The following is a 19,314-nucleotide window of genomic DNA, read 5'->3' on the forward strand; positions in this document are numbered from 1 at the left end:
AATCTGTAAGGTTCTATCCCCTTGCTCTCTCTCCAGTGCTGTCTACTGGGGTTATAAAAAGCATCTTACAAGATACCTGACCAGGGCAGTATGATCACAGAACAATAAAAACCTTATAGTGCTTAGTGTTTTAACACAGCTACTCATTTGGAATCTTTAATGAAAATAATTTTAAATCAGTTCACTTCAGTCACTCAGTCGTGTCCGACTGTTTGCGACTCCATGGACTGCAGCACACCAGGCTTCCCTGTTCACCACAAACTCCCGGAGCTTACTCAGATATGCCATTGAATCGGTGATGCCATCCAACCATCTCATCCACTGTCATCCCCTTTTCTTCCTGCCTTCAATCTTTCCCAGCATCAGGGTCTTTTCCAATGAGTCAGTTCTTCCCATCAGGTGGCCAAAGTACTAGAGTTTCAGCTTCAGCATCAGTTCTTCCAATGAATATTCAGGACTGATTTCCTTTAGGATGGACTGGTTGGATCTCCTTATAGTCCAAGGGACTTTCTAATTTTAAATGGATGGGCTCCATTTCAATGTTCTTCCCCAAAAGTTCCAAATAATATCCATAAATTCTTTCCTTTTTCTCTGAGACTAAAATACACAGCTAAAATCCCACTACAGCAAACACAATCATGACAAAGCAATTTACCCTTCTACCAAGAATGCTATTATCAACAAGATATTATTCACTGGGTTACTGCTAATTCTCAAACAATTCTTTATAGATAATGCTTTATCTATTTCTAACAGGACTATTACGAACTTCATAATAAGTATACTATTTGGTTATAGATGCTTTATTATTCAGCTTCCCTGGTGGCTCAGATGGTAAAGAAGCTTCCTGAAATGCAGATCAAACCTGAGTTCGATCCTTGGGTCAGGAAGATCCCCTGGAGAAAGGAATGGCTACCCACTCCAATATTCTGGCTTGGGAGAATTCCATGAACAGAAGAGCCTGGCGGGCTATAGTCCATGGGATGGCAAAGAGCTGGAACACAACTTTAATCCTCACAGATGAAGTGATTACAGAAAGTTAGATATTGAGAAAAAAGTTGACAAGGGCTTGCATTAGACATCAGGGGACAATTAAATGATATATGCCTAAGGGACTTAGGAACAAAATCTATTATCTTAGACCACAGCTACCCCTTCCCACAAGGTTCTTGAGGTAAGCACCCACCAAGGAAAGTCTCAGAAAGTGGGAAGCAAAGGGACACTTTATTGCTAGTAGAATTTTGTCCCCAAACTCTAATGCAAGAGACGTAAGACACGGCACGGCATACTCAAGTTGGTTATGCTTAAATAGCTTCACCCAAAGCAAGTTAGGAGGTCTGTTCTGTCCCTTCTTCCACTCACAAAACTTGCTTCTTACCACTCCCAAATGGAGGAAGGATCAACTTAATACACCTTCTAGTACCACCGAGGCAGAGTGGGTACAGCACAGATCATGGTCCCCCCTACCTAGCCCTGAACTACCCTGGGCTGAGGTAGTAACCTTACCCTGTCCACCCTAAAAGATAAAAAAGGAAATAAGAAAGTCCAAGGAGAAGAAAGATTGTGTCTGCTTGTTGTGAAGATAGAGGAGAGGAGAGAGAGATGGGGAAGAGGTAGGAACAGAGAGGAGAGAAGAATTAGCAGAAGTAGTCCCGGCCATGCCACTTAGGACCCAGTGGAAGACAAGAGACACAAGCAGTGCTTACTGAACTGTGGCCCCTCTCACTCCTGCAGACTCACACATCTGATCAGTATCTCCCCTGGAAAAGGACTGAAGGCTCTGACCAAGACCCCCATTTGGGGGAGAAGTAAAACGGGGATGGGGAAGGCACAAGAAACCATGGTAGGGAAAGAAGAGGGTATTTTAATTTTTTCTCCCAAGACAGAATTGTAGTATTGCTACAACCACTCTCTACTTACTGTACTTCTCATTTCAAAAGTTCCAAAAACCAGAAATATTCACTGTAATCTTACAAACAGCACATTCTAAGAACTTAGGAGAAGACTGGATGTGATAAGATAGTTATTGTCCAACATTCCCTTGGAAAGTCAGAGGTCTTTTAATGTATCTTTTCACCCTAGAGCTGATGGGCATGACTGTTTAAACTCCAGACGTTAAAAACTGAAAATGTTATCTCTAGCTGGACTTTTGACATAATTAACCTACCATTACAAAATAACATGGATATGCAGTCAAGTTCCGGTATTAGAATTTTATATGTACAGAAAAAAAGTCAAGTCTCTCTAACCTGAGTTATAGGTAAACAGGTATTTTGGTTAATCAAATATGTCTGGTTAACAGATTCCATATGGACTGCCAACTTGAAAAAAAATTCAGGAATGTTTAAAATACACTTAGCTAGAATAAAACCACACCAAATAAAATGTATTTTCCTTTTGAGGGCACTTAGGATCTTGCCTGCTTCCCAAATTTTATTAGGTACATCCACTTTCACTGTGCTGGTAAAACATGAAGACCAATTGCAGTAAATTAAATGCTGGTAATAGTTTGTAACAGAAACTTAGTTTTTTCCAAGAGGTAAATTTCATGAATAAGAAATCAAATATAGATAAGCAGTAATGCTTCTCATTTTGGGTAAGAATTACCCAGTAAGCAGATACAGGCTTTTTATTTACAGAACATTTCTGAAACTGAGAATAATATAAAGTAAAATTATCATATTTACTATTTTAGATACATCCAGAAGCTGTGGGCATTTTAAAAAGTAAATAGGAAAAAAAATACTGAATTATATACTTTAAAAGGGCAAATTATACATTATATGAATATCTCAATAAAGCTGTTTTTTAAAAATAAACCGAGCATATGAAATATGGAGATTTATAAAAATCCCAAAGCAGATGTGAAAAGTCAAGCAGGAGGTAGGGTCTGCAGCAGAGTTGTTGACTGGATGAGCCAACTCCTTGCTATGACCCTCAACTTCTTTGCCAGCTGTGCTAGGGCTGATGGCATGACAGTTCTACCTAGTAACTAAGTGGAAGTTGGCTAGGTAGGGCTTCAAATAAAGCTTTGGATTTTCCTAATAAAAAGAGACAGATGTGACTGTCAGGGTTCTCCACACTTAAAAGTTTGTGTTTCCCTTTGTTCTTTTCCTTCCTGCCTAAATGCAGACGTGGTAGTTAAAGCTGTAGCAGCTGTCTTGTTTCTCTGAGGCAAAAATACAAGGGGAAAAGACCAAGATAATCAAAAAGCTCACTGAATTGCAGAACCAATACTTAGCAGCCACCCACCCATATACTTTTTATGTGAGAACCAAACAGATAAACAAAAGCAAAACAAAACCAAGTAATTTTTAAAAAGCAAACATTTTTAAAAAGTCTTTCTTGGGAATTCGCTGGTGGTCCAGTGGTTAGTACTCCACACTTCCACTGCTAAGGGCCCAGGTTCAATCTGTGGTCGGGGAACAACTAAGATCCCACAAGCAGCATGGTGCAGCCATAAATAAATAAATAGTCTTTCTTAATCAGTTTCTTTGTTATTTGAAGCCAAATGCAAGCTTCTTTGGAGCACATGAGGGCTAGGAATAAAAATAAATGTTGTCAAGTCTGAGCCACAACATTTAATGAAAAAATTTCTATAATTTACCTCAGGAAATGAGGGTGGGTTGAACCAGAAGATACAATGCCTTCTCTCACCTTCTTTTTAAGGCCATAAGAGGCTCTGTAGGATTGTGAAAAAAAATTGGAATTGCCACGTTCACGGTGGAGAAAAGAAAAGGATCTCAAGTTATACTGCAGTCTCTCCACATTTTAAATGGAGACACTGAAGCAGCTAAACCTCCAGAGCTACTGAAAGACACAACAACTAAAAGGACCATTAAATTGTATGGAAAATCGAAACAGTCTTGACTGGTATTTGGTTACAGTAAAAGGATAATGCAGCAAGGCTGGTAATGTCATAATCATTGAGGGACATAGTTTCAGACATCATAAGGTAAAAGGAAGAAAAAGGAACCTTACCACTTGCTCTTAAGGGCACAGGAAAGAAAATCCAGGCAGAAGGAAAAGCACACTCTGCATTTATCTATGTAACCAATAGCCCTTATACTGAATCTGATACATTGTTGAAAGAGGTGGTTCAGTTCAGTTCAGTCTCAGTCCTGTCTGACTCTTTGCCACCCCATGAACCCTTAACACAACAGGAAAAAAAAAAAAAGATTTCTTAGCCCCACCTAAGGCCCTGAGTGTCCAGGCAAGTTGCTCAAAGTAGTCCTGTAAGGGTACCAACCAGCCTGTCATCATAATCACTCTTTCTAAGAGAAGGATGCACAATGGAGGTGGATGGATGGAGAAGAAGGGGAGGTGGAACAGTTGTTCTTGATCTCTGTGCTTCTGCTTGTTCTTCACCAGAGATGCACGGATGTTATGGTCCAGTGCCTCTGTGGTTACCAGGTTACCAAGCGTAAAGTCGAGAGAGAGAGAGAGAGAGAGAGAGAGAGGCGTAGAGACAGACAGACACCAGGTGCTACCGAGATCACCCAAAGCATCTTCACAAGGTGACAAATGTGTGCTCCTGGTGGTGGCTGGGAAATCTGATTTGAGAGTACCTGAGGACTGAAGGTTTTAAAAGATAGATTACTGTGTTGTATTAATTCAAGGAGTAATTTCTTAAATGAAGGTGATCCTTCATCAGATTTCAAAACAACTTCATTTCCTTAATACTCAAAAGATAGATTTGAGCAGTTTGATGTATTAAATTTGTAGAAACTTTGGTCAGTTTGCTGAAAGCCCTGTACTTCTGCTAGCCTTCATGAGAACAGCCACATTTCTGTGACACAGCATGGCCAATCCTGTAGGAAGCAGCCTTTAAAACATCACCAGACTCAAACCACAGGAGTAGGTTGATGCTTTCCCTTCCTTTGATCTTCCAAGGTGAATGGTTCCAGTTTATTAAAATGATTGTTTAAAACACTACTGGTAAAGTATTTGTTTTAGAGGGGTCTCAAATAACAATTCTGAATAATTACTAAACATATATTTGCACATAAAATACTGGGTCCAATGGGGTTGATATCCTCTGTAAAAACGTCTTCTTGATGGGTTAATCTTTGAAAACTGAAAGGACTTTTCTTTTCATGTATTCAGCTATATTTTATGATGACTAGTTGTCAAGTTCTCTAATCGCTCAAGGGAGATAAATGGTTGACATGTGAGATAAATCAAACATAAACAAACAAACACACATACACACACTTTTTTGGGGGGAGGATTTAACCTTTCCTGTTTTTCCAAAGAATATCTGAATTCTAGTCCCCTTCCTGTATTTTTAACAAGCAACTGAGTTGCCATAGTAATATTTTCTGGTCTTGAAATACCTCTAGGATGAATCTAGCTGAGACATATTTACTGTTCCCCCAAACTCTGCTATCGTTTCTAGGCTCCAGGATTTCTGGTCCCCTTAGTGTTCACACGGTTCAGACTCTAGCATCTACTGGGAACCACAGATAAAATTTTTTATTCAACAATTGTTCTGGGAACCAGAGTTCTGAGGTCTGAGGGTGATAAGAGAAGACTTTAGTGCAATGCAGATGGGCTGTGAGAGAAACTACGCTTGGTAAATAAATCATGGATCAGCAAGACAAGGAAGAATTCTCTGGTTCAGGGCTGTGACAGATGACATTCAGCATGACTGATATGGAGCAAATTTTGTAAAATATCTTTCCAATTTTGACTAGAATTATAGGCAATCTTAATCCAAGCCAGAAGAGTCATATTTTTAGATGTTTGTTGTATTCTTTAGACTATAAAAAGGAAATTTTTAGCTCTCTAGGTCACAAAGAAGGTTTTCCTAATGTAAATAAAAGTATGCTTGCCTGCGTAGCACTCAGACAGAACGAAATGGAAGCAGCGTGAAACGCAAGGCAGCCGTCCTTACCTGTGCTCATGTCAGTGTCTAACACCAGAGCTTCATCTTAGTCATTTGTGGGAGATGCCAGATCTTTAGCAGTTTCCTCACATATGCTTAGAACAGACACACTGAGCAAATATGATGTCCAATTTAGTTGATAGATAGGACTCCCTTTAGTGGCACTAACATACTATGTTGTCAGCTCAGTCAGTGAGTGTTTATTGAGTACTCACAGCATGGAGAACTGTACCAGGCACTTGGAAATTGCTGCGAAGACCCAAGTTCATCTCAATACTACAATCACTATCTTCAACTTGAGATTATCTGTGGGACTATGAGAACTTGAGGACAGCACACATGTAGCAAATACTCATATAACTATAAAGCATCACTTGAGTCATTGGCTCAATTTCTCTCCCCATCCTTATTGGACTAGGCGTTCATTTGGAGCTACTGAATGGGGCAAAAATGGTATGGTTTGTGGTTCTTCTTTTTTTCTGTGCCTGTCCTGTGGGAGGGAAGTGGATGAGCAATAGTTTGGTGGGGTGGTCAGCAGAGGTAAGAAGGAAAAAACTGCAGTAAAAAATTGGATTTCTAATTTATAGCCTGAATAGATAACCTGGAACGACTGCAGTCACACAACAGTGAAAGGCCAGCTGAACTGAGCACGGACTTAAAAGCTCAAAAGGAAGGAAAAATATGTTGGGATGAATAAGGACCACAGTGGCATATCTAGGTGTTTTTTTCAAGGATCAACTTGCTATTGTTTTGTTTTATCCATGCTTAATAACTGCAAGGCATAAATTAATTTGTGGTTCAGAAGTTCTGTGGCAGATTAACTTTTTCATTGGCAGAATTGTTTTTTTTTTTTCCCCTATTGCAAAGTCATCCCCACAAACTAAGTCACCCCCACAAACTTGGTGGAGACTATGAATATCCACCAAGAACATACTTTGGGATAGATTCATTTTGTTCTAACATACTATATGCATATAATATTTTCCAACTGAGGAAATGTTATTTGAGGAACTCAAAATATTTTTGTGTCATTAACTCCTTAATCCTCATAACACCCAGGAAGGCTGTGGGTTTATTTAGCTTCATCTATCTGTGCTGTTTCAATCTTTCAACAGCCTACTTACTCACAATTAGGTTAGTTAAAGCATTATGGGTATTTTACTTACAGCATTGCTCATATCAATTACAAAACCATCATTTTCAAGCTAATGTAAGAATTGTTAATTTAATTGACTATCTTATAATTAGGGTTTCAAACAAAGTGCTGTCATTTATTAGCTGAAAAAGATTGGGCGATAGGCATGCTTAATGTGCAGCATATGTGATTTCTCATACTAACCTCAAAACACTTAAAAGGACATCATGATTAGCAAGCAGAAAGATAGTAAGTTTTAACCTTAGGCAACAGAGGGACTATAAGACATCAGGTAGATTAGGTTAGTTACTATGACTCTACCTTAGTTTTTTTTATGCGGTCAGGCCTCTGAAGATTTCCTGTTATTTAAATCTTAATGTTTTTAAAATGGCATGAAAATGATATAATTACTACTCAGTTACCCACTTTTAAGGCACATTCCAGGCAATTTCTCTCATTTCCTCTCAAAATGAATAACTTCCATTGTGCCTGTAAACCTAGCAACAACAAAGACAAACGCCTTTATTTCCAAGTTAAACTGCCTGCTCTGGCTCCTGGGGATGAGAAATAAATGCCAAGGATGGGGAGAAAGTTTCATATAAACTCAAGGCGTCCTAGCCTCCTGCTTCTTTCCCGGGAGCTGGTTGGACAAAGGCGGTCAGGAACAAAGAAGGTAGCTTCCAAAGGCATGAGGGCTCCCCAGCTCTGCCCTCCCCTCCTCAGTAAAGAAACCTCTCCTCTAACAGTGCTAACAAAACACCGCGATGGGTATACGGCGGTGGGTGGAATGGTTCTGGGAGCTGGTGACTGAACATATTAACAGAAACAGTAACAAGACATCTCAGGGCTGTCACCCTGAACACCCCCTTCCGCCTCTCGCCTGTCGCTCTCCCTCCGTCACTGTGCTCCAGTCACCCTGGCCTCTCTGCCGCTCCTGAACTTGCCTCGCCTATTCTGTGCTCACATGCTTGTTGCAGGGCCCTGGCATTTTGCCTGTGAGGCTCATCCCCCAGGTCCCCAAGCGGCTTGCCCTTTCCAGCCTTCTGGTTCTGCAAGGTGAGGCCTCCCCGACCACCCAATCTAAAACTGCAGTATCTCCGCATCCAAGTCCTCCCTCCTGATGGTTCCATCTCTGAAATATCTGACACGTTACAAATAGTGCTGTTTACTGGATATCCACCACTGCCTGCCTCCTCCCAATAAGACTGTCAGTTCTGCGAGAGCACTGATGTTTGTTTTCTGTACTCAGTGCTGAATCCCCAGGGCTTAAACAGTGCCTGGCACTTAGTACAAGGCGCAATAAATGTTTGTTGAGTGAATGAAAGAAAATGGAGGCAGGAGGAGATGATCAGAGATCATGTTTCCAGGTCTGCCTTTTCAGGACCCACAAGGGTACTTATTGTAGCAGACGCACTAGCAGGATTAGGGTCTCACAGATGGTTGTTAGCCTTGGTCATTGTCTGCCAAGAAGCTCTGCTTGTCTACCCAGCTACAGGGGAAACTCTCAGGAAAGAAAGAAACGGCATGGGTGAAAACACACGAGCAAGAGAAATCTTACTCACGCAGTAACTCTGTCCTTTCTTAGGAATAAAGAATGCAATGATCAAGATAATCCATGTTTGAGACCTTTGCCTCCGTGTTCACCATCGACAAAGAAACCTGAAATTTTACAGTTAGCGTACCATGTGATTGGACCTCCAGAGGAAGAGGTTCCAGGACTGCCAGACTCCTCCCTCTTGGCTGGAGAAAATGCTGGTCACCCAGCTCTGGAATGCTCTCCCTTTAGGTGCTGATTCAGAATCACTGGGCTTCTGTGGACACAGTGACTAGGAGAGCAACTGAGTCATCACCAACAGCAGAAGCTGGGGGTTAAAGGTCACTGACTGATCAACCTGTTATTTGTCAATAAGCAGCTATCTGGACACATCAGCTGCTGCTAACCATGGCCTGCCACGATATCCACCGTTGCCCACAGGCATTGGCAGTGGAGAAATCCTTCGCCCTTTCCTCTTCTTGAGCATGTCACAGAAGAGGCAAATGCAGTTCCTCACAACATAATGTTAGTTTGCTAGAGACGTGTCTCTTTGAGTGTTCAGCCAGTTACTTGGGGCTTCAATTGCATGGATTTTCTCACTGCAAAAGCAATAGCCGGGCTTACGGATGATGGAGGTTTCACACAGTGCTGAGATACACAATTCTGCCTTCGGTTGTACTCACATTCACCAACCCTCTCTGAGTCAGGAAAAGAAAAATTGTTTGGGAGAACCATTTTCATTTCACTTTTAAAGAAAACCAAATGGGACTGTTCTCTCATGTCTCTCTTAAGTTCCAGTGACACCTTTTTCTGGAGTTAGATTCAACATCTGTGATTCTTTGAGTAGAGCTAGAAGCCAAGGTAGCCTTGCCACACAAAAAGCCTGTTTGTCTCTCTCTGAGTCGTCACCGTGGCAACAACCTCATGAAGTCCCTGCTGGATCTAAAATTCTAGATCTCCCACTATATCTCTGCTATATTCCCCCTTTTTTTATTGATAGACTACCTCATCTGCACATTCAATTTGTCAAGGAACGCTTATTCTGAGTTGCCACAGGCTTTATATATCAGATGAGACTGGGAGGAGGCAGTAAGTAAACAATTATAATACAAACATGACAAATGCCCTGGGAGGAATTACACACAATACACTGACTAGGGATGTCTGAATCAGCCCAGGAGATGACAGAAGGTTAGGGAAGCATTCCCAAAGGAGTGAAGTCTTAAAGGGGTCATAGAGCCAGGTCAGAAGAACTGATGAGAAGACAGTGAGATACACATGCAGTGAGAACAGCATGTTCAAAGAACTGAAGGGAAAGAGAGGGTGATGTGCAGAACTGCAAGTAGCTGGATAGGCTGATATAGTACGTGTGGGGGTGGGAGGAGAGGCAGGAGACAGGGTGCACAGACAGAAGGGAGCCACAAGTTCTTAATGCCTTTGTCTGAACTTTCTCCTGAAGGCAAATAATAGCCATGAATCCTCTGAGGAAGGGGCAGGACCACATCAGACTTGTGTTAACGGTGTGGGAGGTGGCTGCAGGTAGGGAAAGGAGAGCTAGACAGAGAAGAGAACTTACAAAGGTGCAGCTACAGTGATGGCAGTGGACGTGGGGAAGACAGGAGGATCTGTGAGATATATAGGAGCTGGTACTGACAGCTGATTGGTTCTGTGGGGGAGGTGAGGAAAAGGAAGGAATCCAGGAAGATGTTTTTGACTCAGTGGATGGATGGTTGGGTGGGGTATACCAAATGAGATGAGAAAATCACAGTATGAGGCAACCTGAACAGGGAAAGAGGAGAAGGGTGGGACTCCATTTCTGACATTTGCTTTCAGATGCACATGGACCAGTGTTAGGTGGCAGGGAGATGTGTGGTACCAGGTAAGCAGACAGAATACAGGAAACGTTAAAAGAGAATGGGCAGAGCTGCTAAGCAGCCAGTTTGCTTCTATCTTCGTTGGCAAGAAGACGGGTCTTCAAATTAGAAATGGCAGAACAAACATAATAAAGAGAAAATTGAAGCCCCAAACAGTGAAATGAAAGAAAGAGAGTATCCAGTCAATTTAAATGATTTCAAGTCTCCTGCTCAGATGAGTTACACAACAACCCTGCTGAAAGAAATTGCAGCTGTAATCTCAGAGACACGATTGGTAATCGTCAAGAAATTGTGGAGACTATAAAACAAGAGAAGGACAACTGTTTTCCAGATTTTTAAAGTACAGAGTAAAAGATTGTAATGGGAAATATGCAGATAAGTTTCACACCGTTTATGACAAGGATTCTAGAATGACTTATTAAATAGGTGGCTCATGATTAGTTAATGCATACAGCTAAGAAAAAGGAAGGAGGGGGTGTTGTTTGCCGAAAGAAGTTTATTTGTACTTCTATTTTGTCCAGACTGAATGTGGCTTGTCTCCTTCCCCTTCTGAAGCACAATGTGAGCTCTCGGGCCTGCAGGACAAATTCACAGCTTCTCTATCTGTGATTTGTTGCCCAGAGTACTCAGCCTGTACGTGACCCTTTATGTAAAGAGGTTGACAATTTAAATGAAGAAATTAACAGAATGAATTCTCCAAGAAATTCAGCATCAACTGTCAGTGTACCTCAGGAATTGATAAGCAGACTTAACTTCTGTACTATTAGCCTGAACATCACAAAACCTTTGCCTATTAGAATCCTACTACCTTATTTTTTGTGCTATTTCTTTCTTTACAAATACTAATTTTAAAATGAGAACAGGAAACAGTAAGGCACCTGGGAACGTTTCCCCCAAAGATGGGCACAATAAGGGGCAGAAACAGTAGAGACCTAGCAGACACCGAAGAGGTCAAGGAGAGACGGAAAGAATACATGGAAGAACTGTATGAAAAGGATATTAATGAAACAGATTACTGTGATGCTGTGGTCAGACATTCTGGAGTGTGAAGTCAAGTGGGCCTGAGGAAGCACTGCTGTTAATAAAGCTAGTGGATATGATGGAATTCCAGTAGAACTATTCAAAACCCTAAAGGATGATGCCATCAACGTGCTGCATTCACTATGTCAGCAAATCTGGAAGACCCAGCAGTGGACACAGGACTGAGAAAGGTCAATCCTCATCCCAATTCCCAAGAAGGGTAGTACTACAGAATGTGCTAACCATTGGACAATTGCACTCATTTCCCATGCTAGTAAGGTCATGCTTAAAATCTTGCATGCCTGGCTTCAGTATTATGCAAATCAAGAACTTCCAGATGTCCAAGCTGGGTTTAGAAAAGGAAGAAGAACCAGAGATCAAATTGCCAACATTTGCTGGATCATAGAGAAAGCAAGGGAATTCCAGGAAAACATCTTCCTCTGTTTCACTAACTAGGCTAAAGCCTCTGACCGTGTGGAACATAAGAAACTGTGGAATGCTCTTAAAGAGATGGGAATACCAGAACATCTTACCTGTCTCCTGAGAAACCTGTATGTGGGTCAAGAAGCAACAGTTGGAACCCTGTATGGAACAACTGATTGGTTCAAGGTTGAAAAAGGAATACAACAGGGGTGTCTGCTGCCAGGCTTGGATGAGTTACAAGCTGGAATCAAGATGGGCAGGAGAAATATCAAACACCTCAGATATGCAGATACAACTCTAATGGCAGGAAGCAAAGAGGAACTAAAGAGCCTCTTGATGAAGGTAAAGGTAGAGAGTGAAAGAGCTGGCTTAAAACTAAATATTAAAGGGGGGGGGCATTTGGCCCCATTACTTCATGCTAAATAGAAGGGGAAAAGGTGGAAGTAGTGACAGATTTCCTCTTCTTGGACTCTGAAATCACTGCGGATGGTGACTGCAGCCACGAAATCAGAAGGCAACTGCTTCATGGCAAGAAAGCTATGACAAACCTAGACAGTGTGTTGAAAAGCAGAGACATTACTCTGATGACAAAGATCTTATAGTCAAGGCTATGGTCTTCCCAATGGCCATGTACAGTTATGTGAACTGGACAGTCAAGAAGGCAGAGTGCCAAAGAATTAATCCCTTCGAACTGTGGTGTTGGAGAAGACTCCTGAAAGTCCCCTGGACAGCAAGGAGATCAAACCAGTCAATCTTAAGGGAAATCAACCCTGAATACTCACTGGAAGGACTGATGGTAAAGCTGAAGCTCTAGTATTTAGGTCATCTGATGTGAATGGCTGAATCATTGGAAAAATCCCTGATGCTGGGAAAGACTGAGGACAGAAGGAGAAGAGGGAGTCAGAGGGTGAGATGGCTGGATGGCAACACTGATGCAATGAACACGAGCTTGGGCAAACTTTGAGAGATGTGAGGGATAGGGAGCCTTGGCGTGCTGCAGTCCATGGGGTCACAAAGAGTCAGATACGACTGGGCGACTGAACAACAACAATACCTTATTTTTTGTGCTATTTCTTTCATTACAAATTTTAACTTTAAAATAAAATGAGAACAGTAAACCATAAGGCAACTGTGGTGGAGAACAATGTGGGGGAGGCAGTCACGGCTCACCAACACCTCCACCTCTGGAAGGTTAAGACACAGTGTAAAATATTCTTATGTTTTATATATATATTAATATGCATATTAATATTGTGTGTGTGCATATACATACACACACACATTAATCTTTCAGAGACCTATTAGAACTTAAAAAAAAAACAAAACGGGAAGCCTATTCAAGATCCAGATGGCTCTTGAACTAAAGTATATCCTCTGGGGGATGTCACCAGTCTTACATTTTAAAATCACATGATCCTACAAATCAAGCAATACTGGATTCAAGTTCCCTTCTTAAGGCAAACCAAAACAAAACGAAAACAACAACCAAAAGTCCAGACATGAAGACTATTAATAAGGTCTTTTAGTACCAGGTTTCATACTCAGATATGTTTGGTTCATATATAAAGTCATCTACTAGAGTTGAAAATGAGTTTTGATTCCATATAGCCTCTTTGGACATTATCCTGTAAGTCCCTAACCAGAACAAACTGAGACATGAGTCGAAGGTTAAGCCATATCCAGGGAGAGACCTGGTCCTTTCCCTCCACAAATTGCATCTAGTCATTTTGGTGCATCTCATCATCAGAAAATCCAAACAAACACCTTGTATAACTTTGTCCCTCCCTTTCTTTCCACCCCCTCCTCTCAACATTTAGAGGCAAGAACAGAGGAGGATCTTCACTGAAGTTACTGGGATCTCCAATGTACCAAAACACAATTTGCACATGTATCTTCCATTTTAAAAGTAATAAATGACAGGGAATCTTCTTACCGTATTGACCCGATCATGTAGGGCTGTGCCAGCTGAACCACAATCGCACCACTTCCTAGCTGATGACACGTATAACCAGAATCCCAGTCATAGTTCTTAGTGTCCCCATTCAGCAAGGCATTTCGGCTCCGACTGACTCCTTCAATCACACTGGCACAATCGGCGATTGTTGCAACGTTCTCCATGGGAACTGTGAATCCAAAACAAGATTCAGCATCAAGAAGCCAAATATACCCCAATAGTTTGCTACAAACAAAATTAATTAATTACTATCAATGATAAAACAAAAATTACAGCATATTGACTACCTCAAGATATGAACACATTTAAAACACATACCAAACAGTTTCTTAAAAAGTTGAACCTAAGGCTGAAACAAACCAAATCATATGCGACAATTAACACTAAAGAATTTTATTATAAAGAAACATGATACCCTATAAAATACAGAATGGATACAAACACTACAAAATATTAGTACAATGGGAAACCACACAGTGATTGAGATTAATAAACCACAGCCATATCCAAATGGATGAATCAAAAAGCAATGCTGAGTGAAAAAAAGCAAGGCACAGAAAAACACAGTGTAGGATTTCATTTACACAAAGTTTTTTAAAATGGCAAAACTAAAAATACAACTTGTTTAGGGGTACATATACAAATGTAAGATAAAAAGGAAATCCAGGGAATTATTACACAAAATTTATGCTCACTTGTATGTGAAAGAGGAATATGAAATCTTTGAGGGACCCCTACCAATGTGTCTAAACATTAATTGATTTCATTTCCAAAATGAAATCCTGGAAGGGCTTCAACTTTTGGTCTTATTCTATTCTCAAGTGAGGCAATAGGTACACGGGCACTTGTTTTATTAATATTCTCTAAACTACTCATATTTATTGTTGTTGTTGTTCAGTCGCTAAGTCATGTTCAACTCTTTGCGACGCTATGGACTGCAGCACGCCAGGCTTCCCTGTCCTTCAGTATATCCCAGAGTTTGCTCAAACTCATGCCCATTGAATTGGTGATGCCATCCAACCATCGCATCCTCTGTCATCCCCTTCTCCTTCTGCCTTCAGTCTTTCCCCAAATCAGGGTCTTTTCCAGTGAGCTGGCTATTCGCATTAGGAGGCCAAAATATTGGAGCTTCAGCTTCAGCATCAGTCCTTCCAATGAATATTCAGGGTTGATTTCCTTTAGGATTGACTGGTATGACCTCCTTGCATCACAATTTGAAAGCATCAATTTTGTGTTGCTCAGCTTGGTCCAGTTCTCACATCCATATATAACTACTGGAAAAAACATAGCTTTGACTATACGGACCAAATGGTGACTACAGGCAGGAAATTAAAAGACTCTTACTCCTTGGAAGGAAAGTTATGACCAACCTAGATAGCATATTGAAAAGCAGAGACATTACTTTGCCGACAAAGGTCCGTCTAGTCAAGGCTATGGTTTTTCCAGTAATCATGTATGGATGTGATTGTGAGAGTTAAACTATAAAGAAAGCTGAGCCCCAAAGAATTGATGCTTTTGAACTGTGGTGTTGGAGAAGACTCTTGAGGGTCCCTTGGACTGCAAGGAGATCCAACCAGTCCATCCTAAAGGCGATCAGTCCTGGGTGTTCATTGGAAGGACTGATGCTGAAGCTGAAACTCCAGTACTTTGGCCACCTATGGGAAGAGCTGACTCATTGGAAAAGACCCTGATGCTGGGAAAGACTGAAGGCAGGAAAAGAAGGGGATGACAGAGGATGAGGTGGTTGGATGGCATCACCGACTCAATGGACATGAGTTTGAGTAAACTCCAGGAGTTGGTGATGGACAGGGAGGCCTGGCGTGCTGCAGTCCACAGCGTTGCAAAGAGTTAGACACAACTGAGCGACTGAACTGAACTGAACTGAACTGATATGGACCTCTGTGGCAAAGTGATGTCTCTGCTTTTTAATATGCTGTCTAGGTTTGTCATAGCTTTTCTTTCAAGGGAGAAGCATCTTTTACTTACATGACTGCAATCACCGTCTACAGTGATTCTGGAGCCCAAGAAAATAGTCTGTCAATGTTTCCATCTTCCCCCCATCTATTTTCCATGAAGTGTTGGGACTGGATGCCATGACCTTAGTTTTTTGAATGCTGAATTTTAAGCCAGCTTCTTCACTCTCCTCTTTCACCCTTATCAAGAGGCTCTTTAGTTCCTCTTCACTTTCTGCTATTAGAGTGGTATCATCTGCATATCTGACGTTGTTGATATTTCTCCTGGCAATCCTGACTCTCATTTGTGATTCATTCAGCCTGGCATTTTGCATGATGTACTCTGCATATTAGTTAAATAAGCAGAATGACAGTATACAGCCTTGATGTACTTTGTTTCCAATTTTCCCAACCAGTTTGTTGTTCCATGTTCAGTTCTAACTGTTGCTTCTTGACCTGCATATAGGTTTCTCAGGAGACAGGTGAGGTGGTTTGGTATTCCCATTTTTTAAAGAATTTTCCACAGTTTATTGTGATCTACCCAGTCAAAGGCTGTAGCGTAATCAATGAAGCAGAAGTAGATGTTTCTCTGGAATTCCCTTGCTTTCTCTATGATCCAACAGATGTTGTGATCTCTGGTTCCTCTGCCTTTTCTGAACCCAGCTTGTACATCTGGAAGTTCTTGATTCAAGTAATCCTGAAGCCTAGCATGAAGGATTTTTAGCCTAGCATTACCTTGCTAGGATGTGAAATGAGCACAGTTGTACAGTAGTTTGAACATTGTTTGTCATTGCCTTTCTTAGGGACTGGAACGAAAACCGACCTTTTCCAGTCCTGTGACCACTGCTGAGTTTTTTAAAAATTTGCCGACACGTTGAATGCAGCACTTTAACAACACCATCTTTCAGGATTTTAAATAGCTCAGCTGGAATTCCATCACTTCCACTAGCTTTGTTCACAATAATGCTTTCTAAGGTCCACTTGACTTTACCCTCCAGTATGTCTGGCTCTAGGTAAGTGACCACAACATTGTGGTTATCTGGATTTTTTGCACAACTCTTCTGTGTATTCTTGCCATCTCTTCTTAATCTTTTCTGCTTTTGTCAGGTCCTTACCATTTCTGTTCTTTATCTTGCCCATCCTTGCATGAAATGTTCCCTTGATAACCTCCAATTTTCTTGAAGAGATGTCTAGCCTTTGCCATTCCATTATTTTCTTTTATTTCTTTGCACTGTTCACTGAAGAAGGACTTCTTATCTCTTCTTGTTCTCTGGCACTCTGCATTCAGTCAGGTACATCTTTCCCTTTCTCCTTTGCCTTTCACTTCTCTTCTTTCCTCAGCTATTTTGTAAAGCCTCCTCAGACAACCACTTTGGCCTTCTCATATTTCTTTTACTTGGGGATGGTTTTGGTCACTGCCTCCTGTTAGGAACCTCTGTCCATAGTTCTTTAGGCACCCTATCTACCAGATGTAATCCCTTGAATCTATTCCTCACCTCCACTGTATAATCAGCAGGGATTTGATTTAGGTCATAGCTGAATGGCCTAGTGGTTTTCCCTACTTTCTTCAATTTAAGCCTGAATTTTGCAATAAGGAGCTCCTGGTCTGAGCCACAGTCAGCTCCAGGTCTTGTTTTTGCTGACTGTATAGAGCTTCTCCATCTTCAGCTGCAAAGATTATAATCAATCTGATTTTGGTATTGAACATTTGGTGATGTCCTTGTGTAGAGCCGTCTCTTGTGTTATTGAAAAAGGGTATTTGCTATGACCAGTGTGTTGTCTTGACAAAACTCTGTTAGTCTTTGCCCTGCTTCATTTTGTACTCTAAGGCCAAACTTGCCTGTTACATGCCAGGTATGTCTTGACTTCTTACTTTTGCATTCCATTCCCCTATGATAAAAAGAACATCTGTTTTTTGGTGTTAGTTCTAGAAAAGTCTTTTAGGGCTTCACAGACCCAGTCAACTTCAGCTTCTTCAGCATCAGTGATTGGGACACAGTCTTAGATTACTCTGATGTTGAATGGCTTACCTTGGAAATGAACCAAGATCATTCTGCTGTTTTTGAGGTTGCACCCAAGTACTTTGGACTCCTTTGCTGACTATGAGAGCTACTCCATTTCTTCTAAGGGATTCTTGCCCACAGTAGATCATCTGAATTAAATTCACCCATTCTCATCCATTTTAATTCACCGATTCCTAAGATGTCTTGGAGAAGGCAATGGCAACCCACTCCAGTGTTCTTGCCTGGAGAATCCCAGGGATGGGGGAGCCTGGTGGGCTGCCGTCTATGGGGTCGCACAGAGTCGGACACGACTGAAGCAACTTAGCAGCAGCAGCAAGAATCTACATTCAATCTTGCCATCTCCTGCATGACTACATCTAATTTGATTCATGATCTAACATTCCAGGTTTCTGTGCAATATTGTTGTTTACAGCACCAGACTTTCACCACCAGACACATCCACAACTGGGCATCATTTCTGTTTTGGCCAGCCCTCTTCCTGGAGCTATTTCTCTGCTTTTGCCCAGTAGCATATTGGACACATTCCGACTTAGGGGGTTCATCTACCAGTGTCGTATCTTTTTGTTTTTTCATACTGTTTATGGGATTCTTGAGGCAAGAATACTGAAGTGGTTTGCCATTCCCTTCTCCAATGGACCACATTTTTGTTACAACTCTCCACCATGACCCATCCGTGTTGGGTGGCCCTGCACAGCATGGCTTACAGCTTCATTGAGTTACACAAGCCCCTTCACTACGACAAGGCTATGATCCATGTGATCATTTTGGTTAGCTTTCTGTGATTGTGGTTTTTGTTCTGGAGGTTGTGGGACTGTAGTTCTTACTTTGTCTATATGCCCTCTGATGGATGAGGATAAGAGGCTAATGCAAGCTTCCTGATAGGAGGGGCTGGCTGTGGGGAATACTGGGTCTGACTCTGGCTGGCAGAGACATGCTCAGTTCAGTTCAGTTCAGTCACTCAGTCATGTCCGACTCTTTGCGACCCCATGAATCGCAGCATGCCAGGCCTCCCTGTCCATCACCAACTCCTGGAGTTCACTCAGACTCACGTCCATCGAGTCAGTGATGCCATCCAGCCATCTCATCCTCTGTCGTCCCCTTCTCCTCCTGCCCCCAATCCCTCCCAGCATCAGAGACTTTTCCAATGAGTCAACTCTTCGCATGAGGTGGCCCAAGTACTGGAGTTTCAGCTTTAGCATCATTCCTTCCAAAGAACATCCAGGGCTGATCTCCTTCAGAATGGACTGGTTGGATCTCCTTGCAGTCCAAGGGACTCTCAAGAGTCTTCTCCAACACCACAGTTCAAAAGCAGCAATTCTTCGGCGCTCAGCTTTCTTCACAGTCCAACTCTCACATCCATACATGACCACAGGAAAAACCATAGCCTTGACTACACGGACCTTTGTTGGCAAAGTAATGTCTCTGCTTTTGAATATGCTATCTAGGTTGGTCATAACTTTCCTTCCAAGGAGTAAGCGTCTTTTAATTTCATGGCTGTAGTCACCATCTGC

The 19,314-nt window shown here is 41.6% G+C and overlaps 1 protein-coding gene across 2 annotated transcripts in view; it reads right to left on the bottom strand.

Annotated features, from left to right (window-relative positions):
• Window positions 1-19,314, bottom strand: part of BTBD9 (BTB (POZ) domain containing 9) — a 411,775-nt gene that overhangs the window by 88,725 nt on the left and 303,736 nt on the right. For both annotated transcript variants that reach the window (XM_010848690.1, XM_010848691.1), the window contains one exon: window positions 13,807-13,996. In XM_010848690.1, the coding sequence (XP_010846992.1) occupies window positions 13,807-13,996 (190 nt within the window). The remainder of the gene's footprint in view (window positions 1-13,806; window positions 13,997-19,314) is intronic.

This window comes from Bison bison, unplaced genomic scaffold (genome assembly GCF_000754665.1).
Source record: "Bison bison bison isolate TAMUID 2011002044 unplaced genomic scaffold, Bison_UMD1.0 scf7180017864270, whole genome shotgun sequence".
NCBI lineage: Eukaryota > Metazoa > Chordata > Mammalia > Artiodactyla > Bovidae > Bison > Bison bison.